The following is a 27636-nucleotide window of genomic DNA, read 5'->3' on the forward strand; positions in this document are numbered from 1 at the left end:
TAACTTTATTATTATTATTATGTACAATAATGAATTCACTATATATATTGCTTTTGTACGTTATTTTATATTGTCTATTTTGCTTTGTAAATAGTTCTGAAATAAAGCGATTTATTTGTAAATATAAACATTGAGCTGATCCCGTGTATCGATTAACACCGCATAGTATGTGAAAAGATAAAGGAAACCGAGTCATTTATTGACAAATTTCTCAGATCTTTATTTTAGATCATCTCCAGGAAATGATTTGTAGACCAAAAACAGATTTTATTCAGTATAAGGGAAATTAATAAAGCAAAACTCCAAATAAAGATACATGTGACTGAACTAAAATCAATTATGACAAATTAATCAAATGACATAAGACAGAAATTTGACTTTGACACTCTAAATGATTTGTGGACTCTTCATTTATTTTCTTCAATATCACCACCACATGTAACGTGAATCAAAGGGGTACTCCAGGCTGAAAAATAGAGTATATTCCACAGAGCACAACCCTGAAAATTTCATCAAATAACATCTGAAAACAAATATTGAAGTTATTAAAGTTTAAATTAAGTAATATTTAGTGATAACAGTCTTATTTGAACTCATGTTATGAATATTCATAAGATGAGCTGATAATGTCATGTTCCCACTTTTCTTTATCTTGTTTTTACAAGAAATCATAATTATTTCATTTTTTCATACATGTGCAATGATGTGTGCATGGATACGCTTCCCTTATAATAAAATAAGTTGCAGCAATGAATATCTTATGTATACATAAATCATTTGTCAAAATCATTTTTTTTTTTTTTTCTTGGTTGAGAAAATTTTGATAAATATGATTTCATATAATACATAAGAAAAGTGGGGATATGAAATCATCAGCTGTCTCGATGCGTATTCATGAAGACATGCATAGAACTGTCTCACCGAAGTAATGCAAAGCTGATTTTTCTTTATCTTTTCAAATCATATTATTTTCAGCCTGCAGTACCCCTTTAAAATCCATGAAGTTAAGTTTATGAGCATGCTACACAAGCTTGTGTGCTGTCCTGGTTTGGCCGAGATAGTATCATCATTCATTTCTCCAATGACACAGTCACACTGAGGAATCTGACCGATCAACGTTGTTATTTCTTGGTCGGTTTGGTTCAGTTTCGTTGGTGTAACTGTCCCATAAAGATATAAACCAATTTTAAATAAAACCACTTCTGAGAGCTTATTATGTATATCTAATCTTCGTATTTAATGGCCCGTCAGCCCTTTGAATACTCCTTACACTTGGCTCTGAACACAGGCCCAAATTCACAAAGGTGGTTTTGAAAACCCATGGTTTATGCAGATTTCCTGTATAAATTACGCTTATTTTACCGCATATATTAAAAAATGTCCAATGCTGATGCGCGTTTTGTCAGAGTGCGCCAAATTGACGCCTGTTGCCGTGGTTATCCAAGTTATTTTATTCACGAGTCCACTGTTTTTAATTAATGAATCCACTCTTCAAACAGTGGACTCCTGAATACAATAGCGTATCTAACCATGGTAACAGGCGTCAAATTGGCGCACTGTGACAAAAGCACGCATCAGCAATGGACATTTTTTATACACGCGCCCGAAACGGGCTAAATTAAGCGTAATTAATACAGGAAATCTGTACAAACCATGGATTCAACCATGGGTTTTCAAAACCACCTTCGTAAATTCTGGGCCAAAGAAAACACTGTGCATGCCAATACTCATAACGTTCAATGTGCATACATAAAGTTGTGCTAGTATGAAATGCACTCCTTCATGCATGCTGAGTGTTGAATGTACACAACCATACTATTAATGTCTGACGAGCCCAGAGAAACTCGATTTATTGAACGTAATATTTTATTGCCCGACTTCACCATTAAATATCTAAAACATAACGGGACTTGAATACTTTGAATATGTTCATTTTTCTTGTGGGGTTCACTAACTTTTGAGCACCACTGTAGCTTGCATTACCACATTCAGTTCACAGACACATGGACAGAACAATATTTTATCAGAATGATGTCACGAAAACCCAAAATGGAGTACATTGCATTGTTATATGCCAAGAAGGAAAAACTTTCCATACTTTTTGAAAAATACTTTTTTTTTACTTTTTCTGCTTTTGTCAATATTCACTTTGGCTTGTATAACATATTCTTTGTATTATCTTGGTTGGTGTTTCATAAAGCTGTTCATTAGTTAGAGTAAACTTAACTCCCGACTGGTGACCTGATTTTTGGTGCCAATAACTTTCATTCGCCATCTTTAAAATCCAATCTTTGTTGATTAAATTTTTTGTATTAACAAGTATCTGAATGCAAAAAAGAAATCGTCACAATATAGAACAGTTAAAGGAAAATCATTCCCAATAAAAGAAGAGGGCATCTCATTTAACACAAGAATATGGCATTTCATGAAAGCCGACAGCACTAACAAAAAGTTATGCTCTGACAATTCACATAGTAACAATAAGAGACCAGTACTTCTAAGCCAATCAACAGTCACAAATTTAGTCAGTGCTGGCATATGTTGAAACACTCCCATCAGTTAATAATAATAACAATCCGCTTTTATATAGCGCTTAATAAATCGGAGCGACGTGTCTAAGCGCTTTACAGATATATTATTACCCCGGACATCGGATTCAATCACTCATTCCCGCACACAATGTGTGCACATCCTCCACTCCCTGGGGAGTATTCCAGTCAGTCGCCAGTGAGGCGCACACAGTACTAGACAAGCTACCATGACTTTGTATGTGAAACTTACAAACAGCCTTAAGCCCGGAAACACTATGCGATTCATTGCTATCCAAATTTTAAAGAAATTGTAATAACATTTTAGATGAACATTCCAGTCGACAAAATCTTAGCAACAGAGTTCAGAATAGTGGTAGGACTACTGACGTCGAAATTCAGTCTAGTTCGAGCCTCCCTGTAGGAATAAAAGAAAATTCAATTTCAAATCGTAATGACGTCATCATCGGCTGCGACTTGATGCGATTTGGACTTTACTCAGACCACAGGGCTTGCCGCAAATTAAAATTATGATTTTATTATTCCTAACATAATTCTGAACTTCAAATAAAATAATTCCAACTTCTTGGAACCTTCACATTTAATGCAAAATGTGATTTATTAAAAATTGTGTCACATCGAATTGCATAGTTTGCACTGGGCTGAAACAGCATGCCCTGATGTAACATTCAAGCTTACCAGTGATATTGAAAGACTTCTCCTGTTCTTAGGTAGCTGTCTGTAAAAGATATGGAGCAAATTACGACGAGATACCAGAAAATTATTCCCTGCTTTCCTATAGAGCTATATCTCGGCATGATGCGGAAAATGACAACGGGCACAAAGGTATTGAAGGCCAATGACAGGGGCATCGAGGTTAATCAATGGGGCATCTGAGGCCATGACCTTTGTGCGCTTGGATTAATTCAAACCATGATGATAAATCTGGAACACTGTCGGTAGATCATCATGGAGTTCTTAATTTTGCAATAGTCTCTGTGTGTTCTGTTACGAGGTGAGTGAAGAGAACTGCCGCTGCTACTCTTGATTTACCATCTGCTAACTCAGTATCATGTGACCATTCAACACTTCCCCATTTACTAATCTGAAATGAAAAAATAGAAACAAACAGTGACACATTACTTTAGCTGATTTTTCAAATTACTCATCATCATGATACATCATGATTAACTGAAACATTCTTTTGCAAGCAGTAGTTTGTAGGTATTTCAACACTTTGAACATTAAAAATAACTGCACACTAGACAATATAGCCGGAGGAAAGATATCTAATTTACTAAATTACATTGAAAAATATTTTACAAATGGGCAATGCCTTGACATGAGACATCACCAATTTTTATTTATACATTTGACACCATCTTGTTAAAGTGCCTAGTATGTGACACCAGATGCGCTGGGATTGCCAAAAAATGTGATTGATTTATTGCGAAAGATTATCAAAAAGGTTGCTGTGAGTGCATCAATGAGCTTTTATCTTCTATTGCCAGGTGGATTTAAGCCCTGAACAATTGCACAATTACAGCTTGTGTAAATGAAAAACAAACACTTGTTTGTATTGTTTCATTTTTTCATAACTCTGAATCTGGAAAACTTGGTTTTATTTATTATTATTATAGAATATTCTTATGCAGGTTTGAATCAGACGTATCACTGCACTTTTTTTTTTCTTTATTGTGAAGTCTTTATAAAGAATTAGTTCCTGAATTAAAATTTCATTCAATACCACTAATTTAGATATGGAACACAAGTAATGCTACATATGGTTTTACCTGAAATTCAGTCTCTAGTCTTGATAATGAAACTGCTTCTTCTACTGAGACCTCTCTGTCAATGGCAGCAAAGGTAAGGACCACAGATTTCAAACACTGAATTGCATTCTCATATCCTGCAAACCAAATACAACCAATTAGATCATGAAAGACTTGATTTCGTTTTTTTTTTTATTGTTGAAATTGTTCTTCATTTGGACAGAGCTAAATTTCTCATTTGACGTTGGCATCAAGACATCACAATACCACACTGGTGATGTCTAATTTTTTTTCTCAAAGAAATCACAGAAAATTGTACAATTTCTTTGGTATTTTTATAAAGAAATGAAAATCCTCTCTTATATAATCATTATGTTGGAAGATGCATAGGCAGAGGGCAGGGTCTTCTCTTTGAAATAACTCACCCCCCCTTGAAGTGCCACTGCTAAAACATCACAAATTGGGAGCAAGTCTACTAGAATGAAAAAAATAATATTAAGACCACCATGAAAAGACCAAGTATTGTATGATGGTGGTCCCCAAGTCTGCGCACCTAACGATTTGAGTTAAGATTTAACCCTCAATCTCCCGGGGTATTTTGATTCTTGTCATTCCCGGGGGGGGGGCCATTATGGCCCCCCCTTAAGATCTCAGCCGTGGATTGCGCGATCACAACGAAAATTTGCATGATGGTAGAGAATGACGTAATCTACGCAGTTGCATTGGTAAATTTCACTGAATTCATATATTTTTATTTTATATGAATTAATTATGCTAATTTATTCATGAAATCCTACTTTTTGCTCTGATTCACTAAATAAAGCTCCTAGAATGCTATTTTTTGGTGAAAATATTCTTTATAGCATTCCTAACAATTGTGAATGAAAAAAAAATCTGGTACCAAGACCGATTTCTTATGTATTTTATTGTTTTTTAAATTTCTTATGTATTTCTTTGTTTTTTTACTTTTTGTTTTTTATTGTTTTTTCAATGGAAATCGTTCCAGACTTTATTCTGATCATAAACAAGGCAAAATTAATTAAGTTTAATCATTAAAAGTAGAAATAATGATACATTTATGAATTTTGGCCAAATACACAATTTGCATTGGATTTGTACATGAAATCACGTTTATGAGCAATTTTGGGTCTGACATGCACTTACATAATGTTGCGTAATGTCGTAACCGTGTACCCGGGCGTCACAAATTTGGTCTCAAAATTTGCGCGAGACTTGAAAGTAAAAAGTCAGTGAGCGGCGAGGTCGAAAAATTTTGCGCAGCAGATATATCGCGAAAATTGTCGAGGGGGGGGGGGCCATAATGGCCCCCCCCCCCCGGGAGAATTAGGGTTAACATGAATTTCTTTTTATTTCACAAAATCTTTCAGTTAATAATGTTCCTTATATCATTATGAGTAAGTGTACCAAATATCTCATAAAAATTTGAAAAAAATTAAAGGATTATTCTTTGAAAAAATATTGGGCAGTCATTTTCAGATTGAAAAAAAAAATGGTACTCCATGTCTGCGCACCCATTCACTTTGCACACGATTCTGGTATTTTGATGAGAAAGGCTGCATTTTGAGGCCGTCACATGAAATGCCCCAAGTTTAGTATTTTTCCACATTTTGAGTCAGACTTTTTAATGAATATCTGTCTATGTGTTGCATGTGTAAAGTTTGTGTTCGTTGCATATCTTCTTTTACTAGAATCGTGCAGATACGCGAGTGCGCAGACAAGGGGGACTGCGCAGACTTGGGGGAACTTGCCATACATTCAGTTAAAAACTGTTCAGTAATAATTTCCAAAGAAGAAAGAAAGAAAATATATATACTTCATGTATCATATAATTATTTATAAAATATTTAAAAAAGTAAAATCAAATAATGCTAGAGCTGAATGATCTCACCTACTAGTGCCCAGTCGGTGTGTGTTTCTAGATGATGATGTAGAGTCTTGTAGGTTTCCTGGGGTATGACTGGCCCACTGATTGACGTGGTGGAATGGATGTCTACCTCATATCTCTTGTTGATCCACTCAAGCATAGGTTCCCATCTTTCGTCTTGCATAGCCACAAGCTCAGGAGGGTCTTCTAATCTGTAACTATGATAACAAAAATAAAAATTGGGATTAGGGGGGTGTTTCACAAAGGATTAAGTGTGACTAAAATTTGTGTGCAGTATACAATGCACCAGTCAGAGTCAAATCTACTTTATTGGGACAATTCCACGCAGTCGTTTGTACCGAGGGAAGGGGCAGAAAAGGAACGTGCCATTTTTTTGCTTGTCAGAAAAAATGTTCATCCTGAAAATGCTTAAGAAAATGAAAGTGACCTCTAAATTTCTTTTTTGCTTGTCAGAATATTTTTGCCCACCCCCTTTTTTGGGGGGTAAAGCCTGAATGCCTGGATCTACCCCTGCTTCTACACAATGCACCAGCTCGACAATCTACAACTTTATAAATTGAATGTTATGATTTCAGGAGAAAAGCAATTGAAGAAACTTACCAAAGTGTGTCTGTTTCCAGAAAATGAAGCATAGCTTTGATAATCTGAGCCTTTGATCTATGTGATGGATTATCAAGTACTGTATTACACAGAGCAGTCTATATTACAGGAAAGAAACAAAAACACATAGAGACAAGTGCTTCTTGAGATAGAAGGAAAAAATACATTTCAGACTAATACTTTTAAAAGTAATGCCTGATATATATGCTATATTAAAACAAGTTTGGTAATAATGATAACAATATAAACAAGTGGAACGCCTCTGGCAGTCTCGCCTGCATTACGCAATTTAATATAGCAGCAGTGCTAACTTTGAAAACTACAATAACATAATCATTCACAAAAACACCATTCATATAATGACATAATACCACATTCATTGACCATAGATGACATTTGAACGGTGACTTAAGACTTGTAAACTACACCCATGTCCACATTTCATTCACTCTATCCATAAACTTTCAAAGTTATGATGGCAATTCAACAATTACCCCAACATGGCCTAAGTTTATTGACCTTAACTGACCTTTGACCTTGGTTTTGTGACCTGAAACTCACAGGGGATGTTCAGTGATACTTGATTACTCTTATATCCCAAGTTTTATGAACTAGATCTATAAACTTTCAGAGTTAGGATGGTAATTCAACAAATACCCCAACATGGCCAAAGTTCATTGACCTTTAATGACCTTTGACCATGGTCATGTGACCTGAAACTCGTACAGGATGTTCAGTGATACTTGATTACTCTTATGTCCAAGTTTTATGAACTAGATCCATAAACTTTCAGAGTTAGGATGGTAATTTAACAAATACCCCCAACTTGGCCAAAGTTCATTGACCCTAAATGACCTTTGACCTTGGTCATGTGACCTGAAACTCAGGCAGGATGTTCACTCATACTTGATTAACCTTATGTCCAAGTTTCATGAACTAGATCCATAACTTTTCAAAGTTATGATAGTAATTCAACAAATACCCCCAACTTGACCAAAGTTCATTGACCCTAAATGACCTTTGACCTTGGTCACGTGACCTGAAACTCGAGCAGGATGTTCACTAATACTTGATAAACCTCATGCTCAAGTTTCATGAACTAGGTCCATATACTTTCTAAGTTATGATGTCATTTCAAAAACTTAACCTTCGGTTAAGATTTTGAAAATAATTCTCCCAACATGGTCTAAGTTCATTGACCCTAAATGACCTTTGACCTTTGTCATGTGACCTGAAACTCAGGTAGGATGTTCAGTAATACTTGATTATCCTTATGGCCAAGTTTCATGAACTAGGTCCATATACTTTCTAAGTTATGATGTCATTTCAAAAACTTAACCTTAGGTTAAGATTTGATGTTGACGCCGCCGCCGCCGCCGTTGGAAAAGCGGCGCCTATAGTCTCGCTCTGCTATGCAGGCGAGACAAAAATGTATAAAGTGCTTAATACAATGCTAGGTGCAACATACTATTACCCTGGCTTAACATGACTACCCCGATCAGGTGTCCTATTTACCCATATCTCCATTCTAGACCAAATTCGTTCAGCCACTGCAGTTAGCAGGCAATATATACTATATGAGGTGCTACATCATGAGGGTTAATTTAGCAACTGGTTTGGAAACTGGTTGGTTGGCATGTCAGAGAAATTGCATTATATTTCATTTAGCTACACAGTTTTGTAAATATTTCAACTATGCATGGTCTGTGAAATATTCAGAGTTCTAGCAGAAACATGTTTTTCTTACTGAAATGAATAATATATGTGCTTATTAGAATTACAAAGGAAATTGCTTGTCTATATATCAAAATCTCAATTACACTATTGTGATATGCGATATCATGAACTCAATGGCCCGTGTTCTGAATTCAGGTTTAACTTAGACCATGGTCTAACTCTGGTCTAATTATGGGTAGCCAAAACTAAAAAAGTTCTGCTTATATCGTATATTTCTTATATTTACTATTTTGTTTAATTTCGCTTTCATAATTAAGAAAATATTTCATTTATCATTCTGAGACAGTTATAAATGATTTGAGTGTCATAAGAGTTAATAAATCGAACATGTACTAATAGAGATTTGTGCTCCATTTGGCTCTCCATAGTCAAACTACAACTTTAAACCAGGGTTCAATTTAAGCCCGCGTTCAGAATACGGGCAATTAATCATCTTTACATTAAAGTTTTAATGTTATTTTTTCAATATCAAATATATCATCGTCATTCGTCATCATGCAGCCCTATGATGTAACCTACCAAATGCATACTATGCTGCTTGATGACCTCATTCTGGGTATCCCACTCTGTTGCCACAGCAACAGCTAATGATTCAGTAGGGATGACCACTGGCTGACCACTGGGTGTTCTTAACTTCCTCTGATCAAGATTTATCTCAAATGCTTTGCTTCCTGATCGAGTGATTGATACATTCTTGTAAAATCGTTTCTTTTCTGTAAATGAAATTCAACAGAGAAAAAATTATAGTAAAAAATAACTTCAAGAAATATCTATTTCAAGCTATACATGTACATGTGTACCCTGATGGTCGGCAGACAAGAGGTCTATTGGCCATCATCATGTAGCACGGGAAGTGACCTGTTTTAAAGTACAGTGCAACTTGCAAATCAGTGTTGTGAGTAGTGAGTGCCAAAAACATTATCTCATGAATAATTTGGCATAAACTAAAGTATGTACACCTCCCCCATTTCTCTGCCACAAACCATGATTGATATAGTAACAAAAGTTTACAAGATGGTAGAAAAATGACATTAACTACTTGATTGTATAGATGTAGACTTATATGAACTAATTCATGCTAATTTATTCATAAAATCATATATTCTGCTCTAATTCACTAATTAAAGTAACAGGCACTAACAATCATGACAATTGAAACAAAACAATCTACTGATTGAAATTGTGCAACTGCTTTTCATCACAATACAAGATGGTGGCATGGCATGAGCATCATCAGTGGTAGACTGTTTCGGAGGAGTTTTTCAATATTTTCTGATTTTTTAGTCCTCCTACACAGACAGATGACGGCCATTGGGCTCGTAATGCCTGGAGCAAACAACCGCCGCTTAACTACAGCGTCTATAAAAAGGGTGCGCTTTGCACCCTCCTCAATTACTCCTAACTTTTGCTTTTTTGACGGGGGAAAAAGGAAGAAATAATAAAGATAAATTTATATCAAATACAATCAGCTTACCACCATTCTGAAAAATATGCTGGAAATAAGTGAATTTTGATGACATACAGATCGGGATCAGCCAGGCGCCAGCGGATTGGCTGGCACGTTCATACGCTCAGCTGTAGCTGCGCTGACGGCGATCAAAGAAGAGCTGGCTGATCCTGATCTGTTTGTCATCAAAATTTTTCCGGCATATTTTTGCACCATTACGAGCCCAATGGCCGTCATAGGTCTACATCAGCATGATCAGAGGCAGTGCAGACTGCAGTGCAAGTGCTTTAAAAAAAAAATTCTCCCTGGCCATTGCCCTTGCTGTGTTCATTATTCATGAGGAAAATTGACAATTATGGATTTAGTATTTAGGCTATAATAGTAGGCATGGTCGGCTGGTTAGAAAGTAATATAATCCCTGCTGTAGCGCTGTTAACATGCAATACTATACAGAGTGCAGATCTACCTTTTATTTCTAAATGGTTGCATGACTGACATTGGCAGGGTAGCTCAGTCGGTTAGAGCGCATGTTTCGGATAAGATCGTAGATCTCAACGCAAGGGGTTCGAGTCCCGCTCATGCCGAAACGCGTCTAACAATAAAGTCTGATGCTATACTCCCTATAGCGTTGTGTTAGTGTGCCTTACCAGTGGTCACCACTGTATTCAGAGCAGGTGTGAATGCAGTTGAAAAACACTGATACACTCCGTCCATCGGAAAGGACGCAAATGTTGGTCCCGTGTATAGGAGAGTCACAACCTATGCTAACCCAGAGAGCTCCCGCCCGCTGCGCGGGCGGGAGCCCAGAAGCTTACCGTGTATTTGACCATATTCACCGGACTAGGGTGATTTATGGTCTAAATATTTCTCCAAATGAATTGTGAAAACAGAAAGAATACAATTACCACGATTATATGGATGAAGGTCTAACGAGTGGCAGTTTCCTGACATCTGGGCACAGACTGAAACCTCAAAAAAACGAAAAGTTATCTCCTCTACCCCAGTCTCGATCGGCCATTTTGTTACGATTTTTAACAAAAATGGCCGATCGAAACGGGGGTAGAAGGAGAGAACTTTTCGTTTTTTTGAGGTTCCAGTCTGTTCCCAGATGTCAGGAAACTGCCACTCGTTAGACCTTCATCCATATAATCGTGGTAATTGTATACTTTCTGTTTTCACAATTCATTTGTAGAAATATTTTGACCATAAATCACCCTAGTCCGGTGAATATGGTCAAATACACGGTAAGCTTCTGGGCTCCCGCCCGCTGCGCGGGCGGGAGCTCTCTGGGTTAAACCTATGCATGTTAAAACCAATACACTATTCGTCAAAGAGTAGGGTGTTCACCCGGTGTATTGGCTATTGCACCCGTCGGTCCCGGCAAAATTCAGGTCAAGTACCCGATGCATTTATACCCAGGAGGGCCTAGACAGGAATAACCATCGTTTCTGGGGATTTATTTAACAATTTCTGACATTTTAAGAGTGGAGCCAACGCAGTTCAGCGGAACAACCAAATACAGAGACTGAAGCTTTTGGTCTGAGGGCCCTGCATTTTGTATATCGTATAGATCCAGATACCAGGCAGTCTAGCCAGGAGGCTTTAGTTTAAATTAAGTTAGAGAGTAATAAAATTCATTTACTAACGTATGCTTACTCTCCACTTGAGAGTAAAAATCATTTCCTAACATACGTTAGTAAATGATTTTTACTCTCAAGAAGCCGCCCATTAGTAAATGATTTTTACTCTCAAGAAGCCGCCTGGCTACTCTCCACAGAGTCAGGGATTTCTATTATTGCATTCATCTACAGACTACACATAACGCCAAAAAACCTCAAACTTTCGCCTCCGAGATTTCTACTTTCCTTCTAAAAGATCTAGCCCTTAATCATGTACATGGGATACAAACTTTATTTCAGACATTTCTATGATATTGACTTCATTTTTAAACAAGAATTCATTAAAAAAAACGAGAAAAATGTGTTTGCGTGCTGTCGCCAAGCGAAAGACAATGAAATCAAGATGGCGACGTAAACACGGTGGCAAGAATTCATTCAAAAAACGAGAATGTTATTTATGATAAGATGGGGAAAAGAGTAGGCATACGTTAGTTTAGTATTAGTAGGCCCTAGGCCCTAAAGATTTTTACTCTCTAATTAAGAGCCTCCTGGCTAAGGCAGTCCTTCGCCGGTCTGGTCGCGATGACGGCGGCCAGACCGGCGGAGTGAGCTCCCCCTGATCTGACTGTCCATGCTCCCCGACCAGGGCAGGGTCCAGGGACGAGCATGGTGTTAGAAAATCTATACCCGGCTTTTAATTACCTCGGTAATGTCGGCAAGTGAAGGCATAAGCCTGTGGTGAATTTTTGGCTAATAATAGACTCCGACGAACATTTTGTTTTGGTCCAGAAAACCATCCAATAAGGCCAATTCTTTGAAAGAAAGTCATCGCTCTCGCTTCGCTTCTACGGTATCTCCACTGCAAAAAAGAAAGTTGGAGAATTTTTTCCTACCAACTCGACGTTAGTATGTTTTGTCAAAATAATAGGCAAATTGCCAATTCGTCTACTGCCAACTTCAGGGGCCGCGGAACGGTTTTCGAAGTGGGGGGGGGGGGGCTGACCATACAGAAAATCACAATCATATGGTCCTATTTACGTTTTTGTACATGGTTTTGGAATAAAGTGGGGGGCTGAAGCCCCCCTCAGCCCCCCCCCCCCGCTTCCGCGGCCCCTGAACTTGTACTCTCACATCATAGTCTACATTCATTTAGTTTATTGCCATTCCGTCCAACGTTTGGTAACAACCGGCCGGCAATTTGGTCCAATCATCACTTCGTCTATGGCCATTTCGTCACATAACCAGTTTGTACTATAATATCCATTTCATTTTAATTCATTGTTACGAAACGAGCTCCAAATTTGTGTTGGGCACCTAAATTATTTTTTTTTGTGTGTGTTTTTCTTTTTGCTTGTTAATTAACTTTTCATTCAGCTTGAACCCCCCCTAAAAAATCCTGCGTACGCTAAGTATGATCTTGTGTAAATCAGATGAACGACTTATTCAGTATTATGAATCGAGTAAGGGATGAAATAATTTCCGCAGCGGCTTGTTCTTTGTATTATTTTGTTTTAAATGGATTGGAGCTAGTGATCACCAACTATTGCTTAGGAATTGTCCAGCGGCGTATCCAGGTAGGGGCACTCCGGCCCGTGCCCACCCCCCTTAGACTCATAGCAAATAGTGGTAAAAATCCTATGTCGTTCATCATGGAAAGAGATGCTCCAGGCTGAAGATACATGTATTTATTTTTCAATAAACAGAGGATAGTTCACAGAGCAAAATGCTGAAAATTGGATCAAAATTGGATAACAAATAAAGTCGTTGAATTTTAAAGATTTGCATTATTATATTATAGTTTAAGCACGTCTTCATTAATATATTCATTAGATGGGGTGATGATGTCATCCCAACATGTTCTTTTGCATTTTATTATATGAAATTAGGTCTATTCAACTTTTTTCTACCAAGAACTAAAACAATTGGATTGACAACTGATTAAGAACATGAGTTATTTTTTGCTGCAACTTATTTCATTATAGTGGAGACACATCATTCACACATGTGTGGAAAAATGAAATGATTTCATGTAATAATATAAGAAAAAGGAATGTGGGGATGTGACATCTTAAGCCCACCTAATGAATATTCATGACGATGTGCATAACTGTTTTCACTAAATATTGTTAAACTTTAAAAATTAAATAACTTTGTTATCCGATTTTGATGAAATTTTCAGCATTTTGATATGTGAATTTTACTCTATTTATTTAGATATGAATAATTCTTAGCTCGGAGCATCCCTTGAAGTGAGGAACTTTTTTTCCTTGCTTGTCAAATTATTCCTGACACAAATGAAATCACCTTTTTTTTTGGGGGGGGGTATTAATTTTATCTGTACCAAATCCTGGATCCGCCTAGTCTGCTGGGCAAACCCTTCACTCGAGTTAAGGGTCTGAATGTGCAGCCTACTCATGCCTTGTGTACTGAAGGCTCATTGGAACAGCAAGTTTTGTATGTGCTAGTCTTTGCGTGGAGGCACACTTATTGATCAAAGTTCCAATCAGGGTCTGTGCCTGCAGACTAGGATCCGCCCGCCCTTGACCTTATCTACTATATCTTTTCATCACTTTGAAAGAAAATGTATGAATGACAAAAGTAAAGTGAATTTTCTTCCTAATGTTATAATTTAGTGACCGAAGTCGGTAGCTAACCGAGATCAGCCCCCGCCAAAAGTGATCAAAGGTCGCCACCCTGTTACGGGAGGGTGGCTATTATTTAGGTCGCTTAGATGAGCTATCTATCAATTATATTAAAAAAAATTAACAATATTTTTTATAGTTAGTTTTAATACAAGCGGTTTTTTGTTATCATAGTTTTTAAAATAATTTTGAAAATAATTTTTTTGTTTTATGTTATTTGATATTTATTTAGCAATAAAAAATATTATTGTTAATAGTTATTTTTTAATTACCTTTTCTTTTTTTTATAAATCAAATTGCTAATGAAGCTTATAATCGATTACAAGTGCAGACAAACGGGCAAAGTTTCGAGCGAACAAACAAAAGCCGATGTTATTCAGTCTGGAGTTCACATGACCCTGGGAATCACCCCCACCCCACTGAAGATTTTTCTGGGGGGGGGGTATGCGTATGTCATACGCCATACACAGCGTCCCCTGGAAATTAGGTTGATGTTGGAATTTTTCACCTTCAGTTTTAAGTGAAAACCTTTTTTTTTGCTTGTCAAATACATGCATTCTTTATTTTTATTTTTTATTTATATAATTCGAATCTCTACAATGGCATATTGAAGATAATGTTATTATTATCATTATTATTATTGTTATTGTTATCATAATTTTTATTATTAAAGGGATGGTCCGGGCCAAAAATATTTATATCTAAATAAATAGAGTAAAATTCACAAAGCAAGATGCTGAAAATTTCATCAAAATCGGATAACAAAATAACAAAGTTATTGAATTTCAAAGCTTATCAATATTATGTGAAAACAGTTATATGCGCATCGTCATGAATATTCATTAGGTGGGCTGATGATGTCATATCCCCACTTTCATTTTTCTTATGTTATTACATGAAATCATAATTGTTTCATCTTTTATATGTGTAAATGATGTGTCTGCATTATGATGAAATAAGTTGCGGCAATAAATAACTAATGCACTTAATCAGTTGTCAATCCAATTGTTTTAATTCTTGGTAGAAAATTTTTGAATAAACCTAATTTCATATAATAAAATACAAAAGAACAAGTGGGGATATGACATCATCAGCCCACCTAATGAATATTCATGAAGACATGCCTAGAACTGTTTCACCAGAATAATGCAAATCTATAAAATTCAATAACTTCGTTATTTGTTATCCGATTTTGATCAAATTTTCAGCATTTTGCTCTGTGAATTTTACTCTATTATTGAGATATGAATATCTTTACCCTGGACCATCCCTTTAATATTACCACTGTTACTATTTACATTAATGTTGGTTAAATTATAAGGAGATATACATTGCAATATTGTAAAATAAGAGTAAATCTAAATCGACTCATTGAATCACTCCATACTCATCCAAAAGTGGTAGAGTGGTTGAGTTAATTACCTTAAAATTTACATATTGTTTTTCGGTCTGTTAGATATGATATAAACCAATGATGTGCTATTCCTCTAATACCAAAGGATACTCCGCTTAAAAAAAAAATATTTAAAAATTTTTAAAAGATAAACCCTGATGAGTTGATGATATTGATAAAATTAACAATGATTAGAGGGATGATAATAATAAATGATAATCATAACAGACATCCTAATAATACTACTTTTACTACTATTCATTAGAATAGCAATGAAAAGTAATAGCAATAGTGAAAGATGATTATAATAACAACAACAACTAAAACAGCAGGAAAATACTTTATTTGGTCATGGACATCCATGGCTTGGTTAACATGACGGCAATACCCTTTTTTAATCGATTACAGAGTGAGGTTGTTTTTATTTAATATCCTTTTTTTTTCCTCATGCCTAGACAATTATAATGAAAAAAAGGACAATTAAAGATACTTTTATATGTTTAATTTAAAATTCTTTATGTTTAGAAGTGAAAAATAATATATTAATTGTATTTTCTAAATGTAATTTTTTTAGTAAAAAAATAACCGTAAAATATATTTATTATTGTATGTATAAATATTTCAGGATTCCCCTCTTTGGCAATGTTGACGCCGCCGTCGCTCTGCTGTGCGCATACAGCAGTGCTGACTTTGTAATTATTCTTTGGAAGAGGCTGTTATCGGTTAGCTGCCGATTTCGGTCTTATTATATTTGTTGGATATAGAGAGTTGAGACAGTGTTACATTTCTGACACTCTGTATAAGGTAAAAACGCAACGCACGAATTACAGAGAATGACTTGGGTACAGATATGTTCTTAAAGCCAAATTGGCCCGAATTCACAAAGGTGGTTTCATTTAAATCTCGTATTCACCTAAAATATCGACTATGGATTTTATAAGTAGTGTATTAAAACAAATATTAATTTTATACTCGCATTTGGCACGTTTCAGCATTGGCCTGTGCATCACATTCACGATTACAAAAAAAAGAAGCCTCTATCGGGTCACCAGCAGATACTTAGTACTTGAGATAGTACTCTAATCACCTCCTTCCTTTTTCTCAGTTTCTCTCCTTCCACCCCCCCCCCCCCTCTCATTCTTTCTCTCTCTCTCTCAATCATCTTCGACTGCTCAGGAACTTGATGACTTTCCAGTCTAATTTCAGATACCTTCTTGATTAGCCTCAATGGCCCGTATTCTGAAGTGGGGCTTAACCATAGAGATAGATCTCTATGGGCTTAACTTAGACCACGGTGTAACTCTGTGCGAAAATTATGGGAAGCCAAAAGTGTCAAACTTTTTATTAAGTTGTATTATGTTTACTGTGCTCTTTCCTGATTCATCGATGGCGAAGACAATCATCTATACTTCCTAGACAATTATGAATGATTTGAGAGCCAAATGAGATGAAATACGATATCTCTACTGTTAGTGATTTATGTAACGATTGGCTATCCATACTTAAACCACAACTTTAAACCTGAGTTAAAGTTAAACCCAACTTCAGAATACAGGCTAATGTCTCTGTCATTGACCTTGGATTAGAAATTAATAACAAATGATGCAAATATTTACTAACAAACGGAATCGCATTCTCCTCGAATATTTAAAAATTACACAGATCCCACCTCTGACCCTTTCCCCTCTTTTCATTTTTATTATTTTTCCCCTTTTTTTCTTTCTTCATGCATGGACATAGGCGGCGGAAGCGGGGACCTGTCCCCCCTAAATTTGTGGTGGGGATGCCTCCCCCCTATTTTTTTTTTTTATAACCATTTTTTTTTTTTTTTTTTTTTTTTTTTGGGGGGGGGGGGGGGCTTGTCTATTTTGTTTCCTGGGTCCCCCCTCCTAAATTCAGGTGGACCCCCCTAATTTTGTTTTTGCTTCTCAAAACATTTTTGTGTCCCCTATAAATTCTTTTTACCTGTGTCCATCCCAAAATTTCAGGTGGACCCGCCCCCCTAATTTTTTTGGCTTCCGCCGCCATTGTGCATGGATCCCCACCCCATACATCTTGTTCAGTCATTTTTTTTTAATCAATGACCATACATTTATCATCGCTGAAATCCAATCTCTGCTTACACTACCCAATCTCCTATTTACGTAAATTCTTTTAATATTCGCCTTCTGTTCGAGAGATCAGCGTCATACAAGCCTCGCTTCTCAGCTGGGTTTTTTTTTTCATTTCTTTTCTGTTTGTAAAAAAAAAACTATATGTATATAATTACTTATAAAAACGTTTTGATTTATCTATGATATTTGCTTATTGTATATTGTTTGCATTGTCATTACAAATTTGAAAGTGTAAGCTTGAATGATTTGTATAGATTTATGTAATTTATTAGACCAAATGGAAATTAGACCAAACGGTCATTAGACCATGTGACAATTAGACGAAATGAAAATTAGACCAAGTGGAATTTAGCCGATTCGGCTAAATTCCACTTGGTCTAAGTGGAAATTAGACCAAGTGGTGTTAGACTAACTGGAAATTAGACTAAATGGTCTTAGCCCAATTGCCCATTAGACAACGAATTGGATATTAGGCCAAATGGAAATTAGATGAATTTGATATTAGACGAACTGGTTGTAGACGAAATTAGTTTAGACTATGTGAAGTTGGATGAACTGATAAGTAGACCAAGTGGTATTAGACCATCCGATAATTCACCATCGTGTTTAGTTTGAAAATGTTAGTCGGTCTCAAATTCCAGATTTCCTTGACACAGGTATACGTACAAATAATGATAATAATAAGAATAATAATAATAGTAATAATAATAATAATAATAATAATAATAATAATAACGTGGTCTGGCTGGAATAGAGGAGACTGTAAGATATGAGGAACAAAGCCTATACTGCTTTATTGAAGGCCAGATGGATAGCATCATGACGGCAGTCAAAGAGTCGATGAGGAAAGGAAAGAGTCGATGAGGAAAGGAAAGGATGTGACAGCGAAACAGCTGAAGGCTGATCAAAGGAAAATGAGACTGGAAGGATGGAAAGAGAAGGTGATGCACGGGCAGCATTTAAGACAGACAGAGGAGTTTGCTGGACCAGAGAGTTGGCAGTGGCTGAAACGAGGAAGTTTAAAGAAGGAGACGGAAAGTATGCTAGTTGCTGCTCAGGACCAAGCAATTAGAACAAATTACCGAAGAGCCAAAGTTGAAAAGGAGCATACATCTCCCTCATGTAGAATGTGTCATGACAAAGACGAAACGGTGTCTCATCTGGTGAGTGAATGCAGCAAAATGGCACAGACAGAGTACAAAGGAAGGCACGACAGAGTAGCAGCTGCAGTTCATTGGGGTCTGGCCAAGAAGTACCCCATGCGGAAAAATGGTACGAACATCGGGCAGAGCCTGTAGTAGAGAACGACGATGTAAAACTTTTATGGGATTTTAATATCCAGACAGACAAGGTCATTGAAGCTAGACGACCAGACATCGTAAAATGAATGTCTCATCATAGATATTGCGATTCCGGGAGACTGCAGAGCTTGGCGTAAAGAGGAGGAAAAGATGCAGAAGTATAACGATCTGGCATGGGAGCTGAGAAGGATATGTAAGGTGAAGACGAAGGTGGTACCAATAGTCATCGGAGCCTTAGGAACAGTGACAACAAGACACAGAAGCTTTCTGGCTGTTCTAGGAGTCGAGGTGTCCTTTGAAACGATACAGAAGGCAAGCTTGCTTGGAACAGCTTATATATCTTACGGAAGGTCTTGAATTAGAAAGAGAAGTGAACAATGAGAAGAGGACCCATTTGATAGAATATAGAACAACAACCTTAGATTTCTGGAAGAAGCCCGGTTGCTGTTTAATATACCAACAGAACATCAAGTTGTGGACAATGGAAATAATAATAATAATAATTATAATAATAATAATAATAATAATAATAATAATAATAATAATAATAATAAATAAAATGCCGGTCCTGACGATGCAAACGATGGCCATAGATATGCTGATGACAAGAATGCCGGCGATGGCGATGCCAACGGCGACCATGATAATGAAGATGACAACGAAAACCATGATGGTGATGACAATAATGTCGGTGTTGATGATTTCAACAATGGCAATGATGATGCTGACAACAATGATACCGGTGATGACGATACCAATGATGATCTCGGTGATGCTGACAACAACAATACCGGTGATGGCGATACCAACGATGACCATAATGATGCTGACAACAATATTACCAGTGATGACGGTACCAACGATGTTCTCGGCGATGCTGAAGTCAATAATATTGGTAAAGACGATGCCAACGACGACCGTGCTGAAGCTAATAACGATGAAGCAGATAATGACAATGTTGCTATAATCGATAACCATGGCGATGTTGTGAAAAATCATAAAGCTGATGACGACGATGATGCCGATACTGATGGTGAGAATTTGTATCATAAAGGCAAGAACGAAGGAGGCCAACCAAATAAAGACGGGAGAGTAGAAACGTGTGACAAGAGATTATCAAGACATCCACCCAAGGCCAATGATACGACATGGCCAGCCAATTATAATGAAAATTCGAAGATCACAGATACACAATCGCTACACAGCAAAGTGAGGAGGAAAAGAGAAAAGAAATTATGGTCAAATAAAGAAAAGGAAAATCTTATGACTTGCTTCTACTTTGCGACTGATGTATCTCATAAAACTAGACATTACAGGAAGAGCATGAGAGAAACGTGGCTTGAAAATAATGGTGATCCATCAATTGGAGAGCAAGCTCTGGCAGACATGAAACAAAGTATCCTTCGTACTCAATACTTCAGCGACATTGAATTAGAGAGAATAAAGGAAAATGCCCAAAGTCTTTGTAGAGAACGAAAGCGTAATGCAACAAAGAATCAAGATGACAGGGGAAAACGAATAACAGATAAAGTAGACAAATTGCACGACACCAACAATGATAGAGAGAGATCGGGAAAAGGAAAAAACTCGGTAATCACCAACACTGAGAAGGTGAGAAATTCTATCCATGATGAAGGAAGTACAGTTTCTGGAAATACAGTGAATATATTTCTTGACGAGGGGATTATATTCAACAATCAACAGGATGTTCGGATGCAGAGTGATAGGGGCTTACGAGATGGAGAACACAACCAAAGAATATCACAAGAACAACGTATGAATCGTCTTGATATGGACAGTGCTCAGAAGAAAAAAAAGAAAGATGACTACATCGCTCAATTTGGGGCGTGTTCCTTGTCTCTTCTACAAAAACTAGATGAAATCGAAACGGTAGACACACAGATTGAGGCCGAATACCAAAGAGGTGCACATTTCTTTCAGTACTGTGACACATCTGACAACAAGCCCGCTGGTGGAGAGGGAAAGGGATCAACGATGAACAGAAGAAAAAACAGCTCTTATAAGACTGGGTTCTCTTCACATGTAGACATACACCAGCACTTGCAACAACCTAAAGTGAAATCTCGTACTCTTCGGGTTACAGCAATAGAAAAGGCTAAGAAAAGACAAGAAATTACTGAGACTGAACATGGGGACGATGTTGCCCATTTTCTATGCGGCGGAGAGCCTCACATTCAACAAGATAAAGAATGTGAAAGGAACGTATCGGGTAATATCATATCATCTGTACCCGAGAGAGATGCGATTGTATCACAAGACTCGACAAATGAAGACAGAGATTCCGATCAACGGCTGTTATCAGCACTGAGGAGCAACTTTGAATATGTGAAGGGAATATCAATATCAGATAGACCACAAATTCCCAAGATCGACACAAGGTGCTGTACTACTAGGAGCGTGATCGACAAAGTAGATAAAATGCTTGAAAAGGTGCAATCTAGTCCTTCCAGTTTGTTGGAGATAAACTGTCTTATCTGGGCAGGAGCAAAAACTGTAACAGAATATATGGGACTCAAGCTTCATTCATCAAACCACTCTACCAATCATAAGAAGAAGGCTCCTGAATGGAAGAAAAGGCTACAAACTAAGATAGCAGAACTACATAAAGACGTGGCTCAACTCGGAGAAGTAGATAAGGGAAACATCAAATCCAATCGGATGAAGAGCAATGCCAAAAGACTTCAGAAGAAATATCGCATTGACGATAAGACCCGTACTAGGACAACTGTTATAGAAACGCTCAAAATGAAGATAAATGCTCTCAAACACCGTGTTAAGAGATACACAAAGAGTAACAATTTCAAACGGCAGAATAAACTCTTCCATGGAAACAGAAAGAAATTCTTTCGTGAGCTGGATTCAAAGATGACTGAGACGAAAGATGTTCCATCGGCAGATGATATGAAGAACTACTGGAAAGAACTTTGGGATAATGATATCACTCACGAAGAAACTCCCTGGATTCAGTCGGAAGCAGACAAATGGTCCAATGTGCCAGCGCAGCAGCTAGTAGACCTGACCTTACCTGAACTACACAATATCATAAGGAACACTCAGAACTGGAAAAGCCCTGGACCAGATGGTGTACAAAACTTCTGGATAAAGAGGTTTGGTAGCACCCATACTAATCTACTGAAAATCATCAATGACATTATCAAAGGGAACAGGACTATTGAGAAATGGCTGCCAATTGGAAGGACATATCTACTGTACAAAGGCAAAGACCCAAAACAACCTAAGAACTATCGTCCAATCACTTGCCTTAATACTATGTATAAGCTGCTGACATCAACGCTTGCCATGCACATCGAACGACACATCGATGATCATGACATAATGGAGGTCACTCAGAAAGGTTGTCGGAAAGGAAAGAAGGGTTGTAAAGATCACCTAATGACAAACAAAGCAATAATCGGTAATGCTCGCCAAAGACAGACCAATCTATCCATGGCTTGGATAGACTACAGGAAGGCATTTGACAGCGTACCACATAGTTGGATCATCAAAGTTCTAGAGATGTATCACATCAATCCACAAATAGTCAAGTGCATATCAGCAGGTATGAAACAATGGAGCACTACTCTTTCGCTTACAATAGGCACCCGTTCGATGACAGTGGAGGGGGTCCGAATCAAGAGAGGAATATTTCAAGGAGATTCCTTATCTCCTCTTTTATTCTGCTTAGCTCTCAATCCAGTATGCTCTCTCTTACACGCTACGAGTTATGGCTACAGATACAAAGGGCAAGATGTATCTACGACAATAAACCATCTGATATATATGGATGATATCAAACTCTTTGCAAAAAATGACGATGAACTTCACAAGATGATAGCAGTAGTTAAACATTTCAGCGATGACATCAAGATGTCGTTTGGTATAGACAAGTGTGCCAAAGTTACACTTGTACGAGGAAGGAGGGTAAATACAGGCGACATGTTTGTGCAAGATGAGGAAACATCAATCAAGGAACTGACTAATGATTCGACATATAAATATCTAGGCATAGCTGAGAACGATGTCATTAGCCATAACACAATGAAGGAGAAGGCAACATCAGAATACAAAAGAAGACTCAGGCTGATCCTCAAATCCGAACTGAATGCCAAAAATAAGATTGAAGCGATCAACACACTAGCCATTCCTGTGCTTAGATGCAGTTTTGGTATTGTTAACTGGAGACTAGCTGATATATGTGGCCTAGATGTTATGACCAGAAAGCAATTAACGATGCACAGATTACATCACCCAAAGGCCGCAATCGAAAGGTTGTACCTTCCCCGTGATCTTGGAGGAAGAGGTCTACAACAAATTGAGATGGTCTGGAATATGGAAGCAACGAACCTCGCCAACTACCTATCCAATCCACATGATATACTGACGAGTATATCCCTCGATTATGATAAATGTCAAGCAATATACTCCATTAACAAGCAAGCATCTATCTTATTGGCACAACATCGACTGACACTACCCTACGGTGAAAAAGAGAAGGCAAGACTTAAATGCTCCTTTCACAAGAAACTTCAAGAGCAACTTAAATCCAAGCGACTTCATGGCCACCATGAAAAACAGACGCATCGGGAGTTCGTAGACCAGAAAGACACACATCAATGGCTTAAGTCGGCGGGACTAAGAGGTGAAACTGAAGGGTTCGTCTATGCTATTCAGGACCAGGTGGTGAGGACTCGTGCCTACGAAAAATCTATCCTCAGAAGAGACACAGACGACACTTGCAGGATGTGTGGAAAAGAGACCGAAACAATCATGCATTTGGTATCAGCATGTTCGACTCTTGCTGGAACTGAGTACATCACAAGACATGACAATATTGCCAAAGTTATCCATTGGCAACTACTGAAGGATCGCGGTAAAATGACTTGTGATCACGCTTGGGAACATCAGCCACAAACGATCACCACGATCAATAACAGCACCATATATTGGAACTGTGGCATACTAACGGATAGAACCATCAACTGCAACAAGCCGGACATCATCGTCAGAGACAACAACGTAGTAAATATCATTGAGGTCTCTGTTCCCCACGATATCAACATTGCTGTAAAGGAAAGAGACAAACGGCTCAAGTATCAAGATCTAAGGATTGAGATCGAGAGGATGTGGAACGTGAAAGCAGAGGTCACACCAGTCATCATTGGTCACTCAGAAATGGTGAAGAAGGGAATGGAAGCCTGCATAACCAAGATCTCTCCTCACCTTCGGATGTACGACATTCAGAAGGCAGCTATCTTGGGTACAACCAGATTGATAAGAAAGACTCTCGGACATTAGTAGTGTAAAGTTCCTAGTTGCACTTGAAATTACTTGGTGCTTTTTGTTAGAGCAAAGTTATTCAAGAAAAAAATACGGACTTGATCCTGTTTAGAGAAATAATAATAATAATAATAATAATAAAAATAAGAGAATTTGTATCATAAAGGCAAGAACGAAGGAGGCCAACCAAATAAAGACGGGAGAGTAGAAACGTGTGACAAGAGATTATCAAGACATCCACCCAAGGCCAATGATACGACATGGCCAGCCAACTATAATGAAAATTCGAAGATCACAGATACACAATCGCTACACAGCAAAGTGAGGAGGAAAAGAGAAAAGAAATTATGGTCAAATAAAGAGAAGGAAAATCTTATGACTTGCTTCTACTTTGCGACTGATGTATCTCATAAAACTAGACATTACAGGAAGAGAATGAGAGAAACGTGGCTTGAAAATAATGGTGATCCATCCGTTGGAGAGCAAGCTCTGGCAGACATGAAACAAAGTATCCTTCGTACTCAATATTTCAGCGAGATTGAATTAGAGAGAATAAAACAAAAGGCACATATACTTTGTAGAAAAATCGATAATGCCGGTAATGACGAAACCAGCGACGATCATGGGGATAGTGATGACAAAAATGCCGGTCCTGACAATGCCAACGATGGCCATAGATATGCTCATGACAAGAATGCCGTCTATGGCGATGCCAACGGCGACCATGGTAATGAAGATGACAACGAAAACCATGATGGTGATGACAATAATGTCGGTGTTGATGATTTCAACGATGGCCATGATGTTGTTGACAACAATGATACCGGTGATGACGATACCAATGATGATCTCGGTGATGCTGAAGTCAATAATGCTGGCAAGCCTAATGACGATGCCAACGACGACCATGCTGAAGCTAATAACGATGAAGCAGATAATGACAATGTTGCTATAAACGATAACCATGGCGATGTTGTGAATAATGACACAGCTGATGATGACTATGATGCCGATATTGATGGTGAGAATGTGTATCATAAAGGCAGGAACGAAGGAGGCCAACCAAATAAAGACGGGAGAGTAGAAACGTGTGACAAGAGATTATCAAGACATCCACCCAAGGACAATGATACGACATGGCCAGCCAATTATAATGAAAATTCGAAGATCACAGATACACAATCGCTACACAGCAAAGTGAGGAGGAAAAGAGAAAAGAAATTATGGTCAAATAAAGAGAAGGAAAATCTTATGACTTGCTTCTACTTTGCGACTGATGTATCTCATAAAACTAGACATTACAGGAAGAGAATGATAGAAACGTGGCTTGAAAATAATGGTGATCCATCCGTTGGAGAGCAAGCTCTGGCAGACATGAAACAAAGTATCCTTCGTACTCAATATTTCAGCGAGATTGAATTAGAGAGAATAAAGCAAGAGGCACACATACTTTGTAGAGAAGTCAATAATGCCGGTAATGACGATACCATCGATGACCATGGGGATGCTAAGGACAGTGATCATGACAATGCCGGCACTGGTGATACCAATAATGGCCCTGATGATAATGCCGATGTTGTTGATGCCAACGATGGCCATGGTGATAGTGATGACAAAAAAGCCGATGATGATGTCATCGAGGACCATAATGATGCTGATGACAAAAATACCGGTGATGATGATGCCTACGAGATCTATGGCCATTCTGACTACAATAGTGCCAATGGTGACGAAGCCAAAGTAGGAAAATCGATGATTCTAGACACACAAACACCGCACAACAAAGTGAGAAGAAAAGGAGAAAAGAAATTATGGTCAAATAAAGAGAAGGAAAATCTTATGACTTGCTTCTACTTTGCGACTGATGTATCTCATAAAACTAGACATTACAGGAAGAGAATGAGAGAAACGTGGCTTGTAAATAATGGTGACCCATCCGTTGGAGAAGAAGGTCTAGTGGACATGAAACAAAGTATCATTAGTACTCAATACTTCAGCGACATTGAATTAGAGAGAATAAAGGAAAATGCCCAAAGTCTTTGTAGAGAACGAAAGCGTAATGCAACAAAGAATCAAGATGACAGGGGAAAACGAATAACAGATAAAGTAGACAAATTGCACGACACCAACAATGATAGAGAGAGATCGGGAAAAGGAGAAAGCTCGGTAATCACCAACACTGAGAAGGTGAGAAATTCTATCCATGATGAAGGAAGTACAGTTTCTGGAAATACAGTGAATATATCTCTTGACGAGGGGATTATATTCAACAATCAACAGGATGTTCGGACGCAGAGTGATAGGGGCTTACGAGATGGAGAACACAACCAAAGAATATCACAAGAACAACGTATGAATCGTCTTGATATGGACAGTGCTCAGAAGAAAAAAAAGAAAGATGACTACATCGCTCAATTTGGGGCGTGTTCCTTGTCTCTTCTACAAAAACTAGATGAAATCGAAACGGTAGACACACAGATTGAGGCCGAATACCAAAGAGGAGCACATTTCTTTCAGTACTGTGACACATCTGACAACAAGCCCGCTGGTGGAGAGGGAAAGGGATCAACGATGAACAGAAGAAAAAACAGCTCTTATAAGACTGGATTCTCTTCACATGTAGACATACACCAGCACTTGCAACAACCTAAAGTGAAATATCGTACTCTTCGGGTTACAGCAATAGAAAAGGCTAAGAAAAGACAAGAAATTACTGAGACTGAACATGGGGACGATGTTGCCCATTTTATATGCGGCGGAGAGCCTCACATTCAACAAGATAAAGAATGTGAAAGGAACGTATCGGGTAATATCAAATCATCTGTACCCGAGAGAGATGCGATTGTATCACAAGACTCGACAAATGAAGACAGAGATTCCGATCAACGGCTGTTATCAGCACTGAGGAGCAACTTTGAATATGTGAAGGGAATATCAATATCAGATAGACCACAAATTCCCAAGATCGACACAAGGTGCTGTACTACTAGGAGCGTGATCGACAAAGTAGATAAAATGCTTGAAAAGGTGCAATAGTCCTTCCAGTTTGTTGGAGATAAACTGTCTTATCTGGGCAGGTGCAAAAACTGTAACAGAACATATGGGACTCAAGCTTCATTCATCAAACCACTCTACCAATCATAAGAAGAAGGCTCCTGAATGGAAGAAAAGGCTACAAACTAAGATAGCAGAACTACATAAAGACGTGGCTCAACTCGGAGAAGTAGATAAGGGAAACATCAAATCCAATCGGATGAAGAGCAATGCCAAAAGACTTCA

At 37.8% G+C, this 27636-nt stretch overlaps 2 protein-coding genes across 2 annotated transcripts; one reads left to right on the plus strand and one right to left on the minus strand.

The window, feature by feature from the left end:
* Positions 1 to 392: 392 nt before the first annotated feature.
* Positions 393 to 12539, minus strand: LOC129270279 (ATP synthase mitochondrial F1 complex assembly factor 2-like). The gene is made up of 6 exons (XM_054907676.2): positions 12312 to 12539; positions 9063 to 9256; positions 6807 to 6904; positions 6210 to 6403; positions 4322 to 4437; positions 393 to 3633 (listed from the first exon to the last, which is right to left on the minus strand). The coding sequence occupies exons 1-6, from the start codon at positions 12436 to 12438 to the stop codon at positions 3496 to 3498; spliced, it is 867 nt and encodes a 288-aa protein (XP_054763651.2). The 5' UTR covers positions 12439 to 12539; the 3' UTR covers positions 393 to 3495.
* Positions 12540 to 24792: 12253 nt separating this feature from the next.
* LOC135155797 (protein PFC0760c-like) lies at positions 24793 to 27393 on the plus strand. The gene has a single exon (XM_064106042.1). The coding sequence runs from the start codon at positions 24793 to 24795 to the stop codon at positions 27391 to 27393; it is 2601 nt and encodes an 866-aa protein (XP_063962112.1).
* Positions 27394 to 27636: the final 243 nt, after the last annotated feature.

This window comes from Lytechinus pictus, chromosome 10 (genome assembly GCF_037042905.1).
Source record: "Lytechinus pictus isolate F3 Inbred chromosome 10, Lp3.0, whole genome shotgun sequence".
In the NCBI taxonomy this organism is placed as follows: Eukaryota; Metazoa; Echinodermata; class Echinoidea; order Temnopleuroida; family Toxopneustidae; genus Lytechinus; species Lytechinus pictus.

Excerpts from the sequence above, each read along its gene's own strand:
- LOC129270279 (XM_054907676.2), bottom strand. The coding sequence starts at position 12,438 with ATGACTTTCTTTCAAAGAATTGGCCTTATTGGATGGTTTTCTGGACCA. Across the intron at positions 6,404-6,806 it reads CTGGAAACAGACACACTTTG|TTACAGATTAGAAGACCCTC; the intron begins GTAAGTTTCTTC and ends TTGTTATCATAG. Across the intron at positions 3,634-4,321 it reads GACTAGAGACTGAATTTCAG|ATTAGTAAATGGGGAAGTGT; the intron begins GTAAAACCATAT and ends TTTTCATTTCAG.
- LOC135155797 (XM_064106042.1), top strand. The coding sequence starts at position 24,793 with ATGAGAGAAACGTGGCTTGAAAATAATGGTGATCCATCCGTTGGAGAG.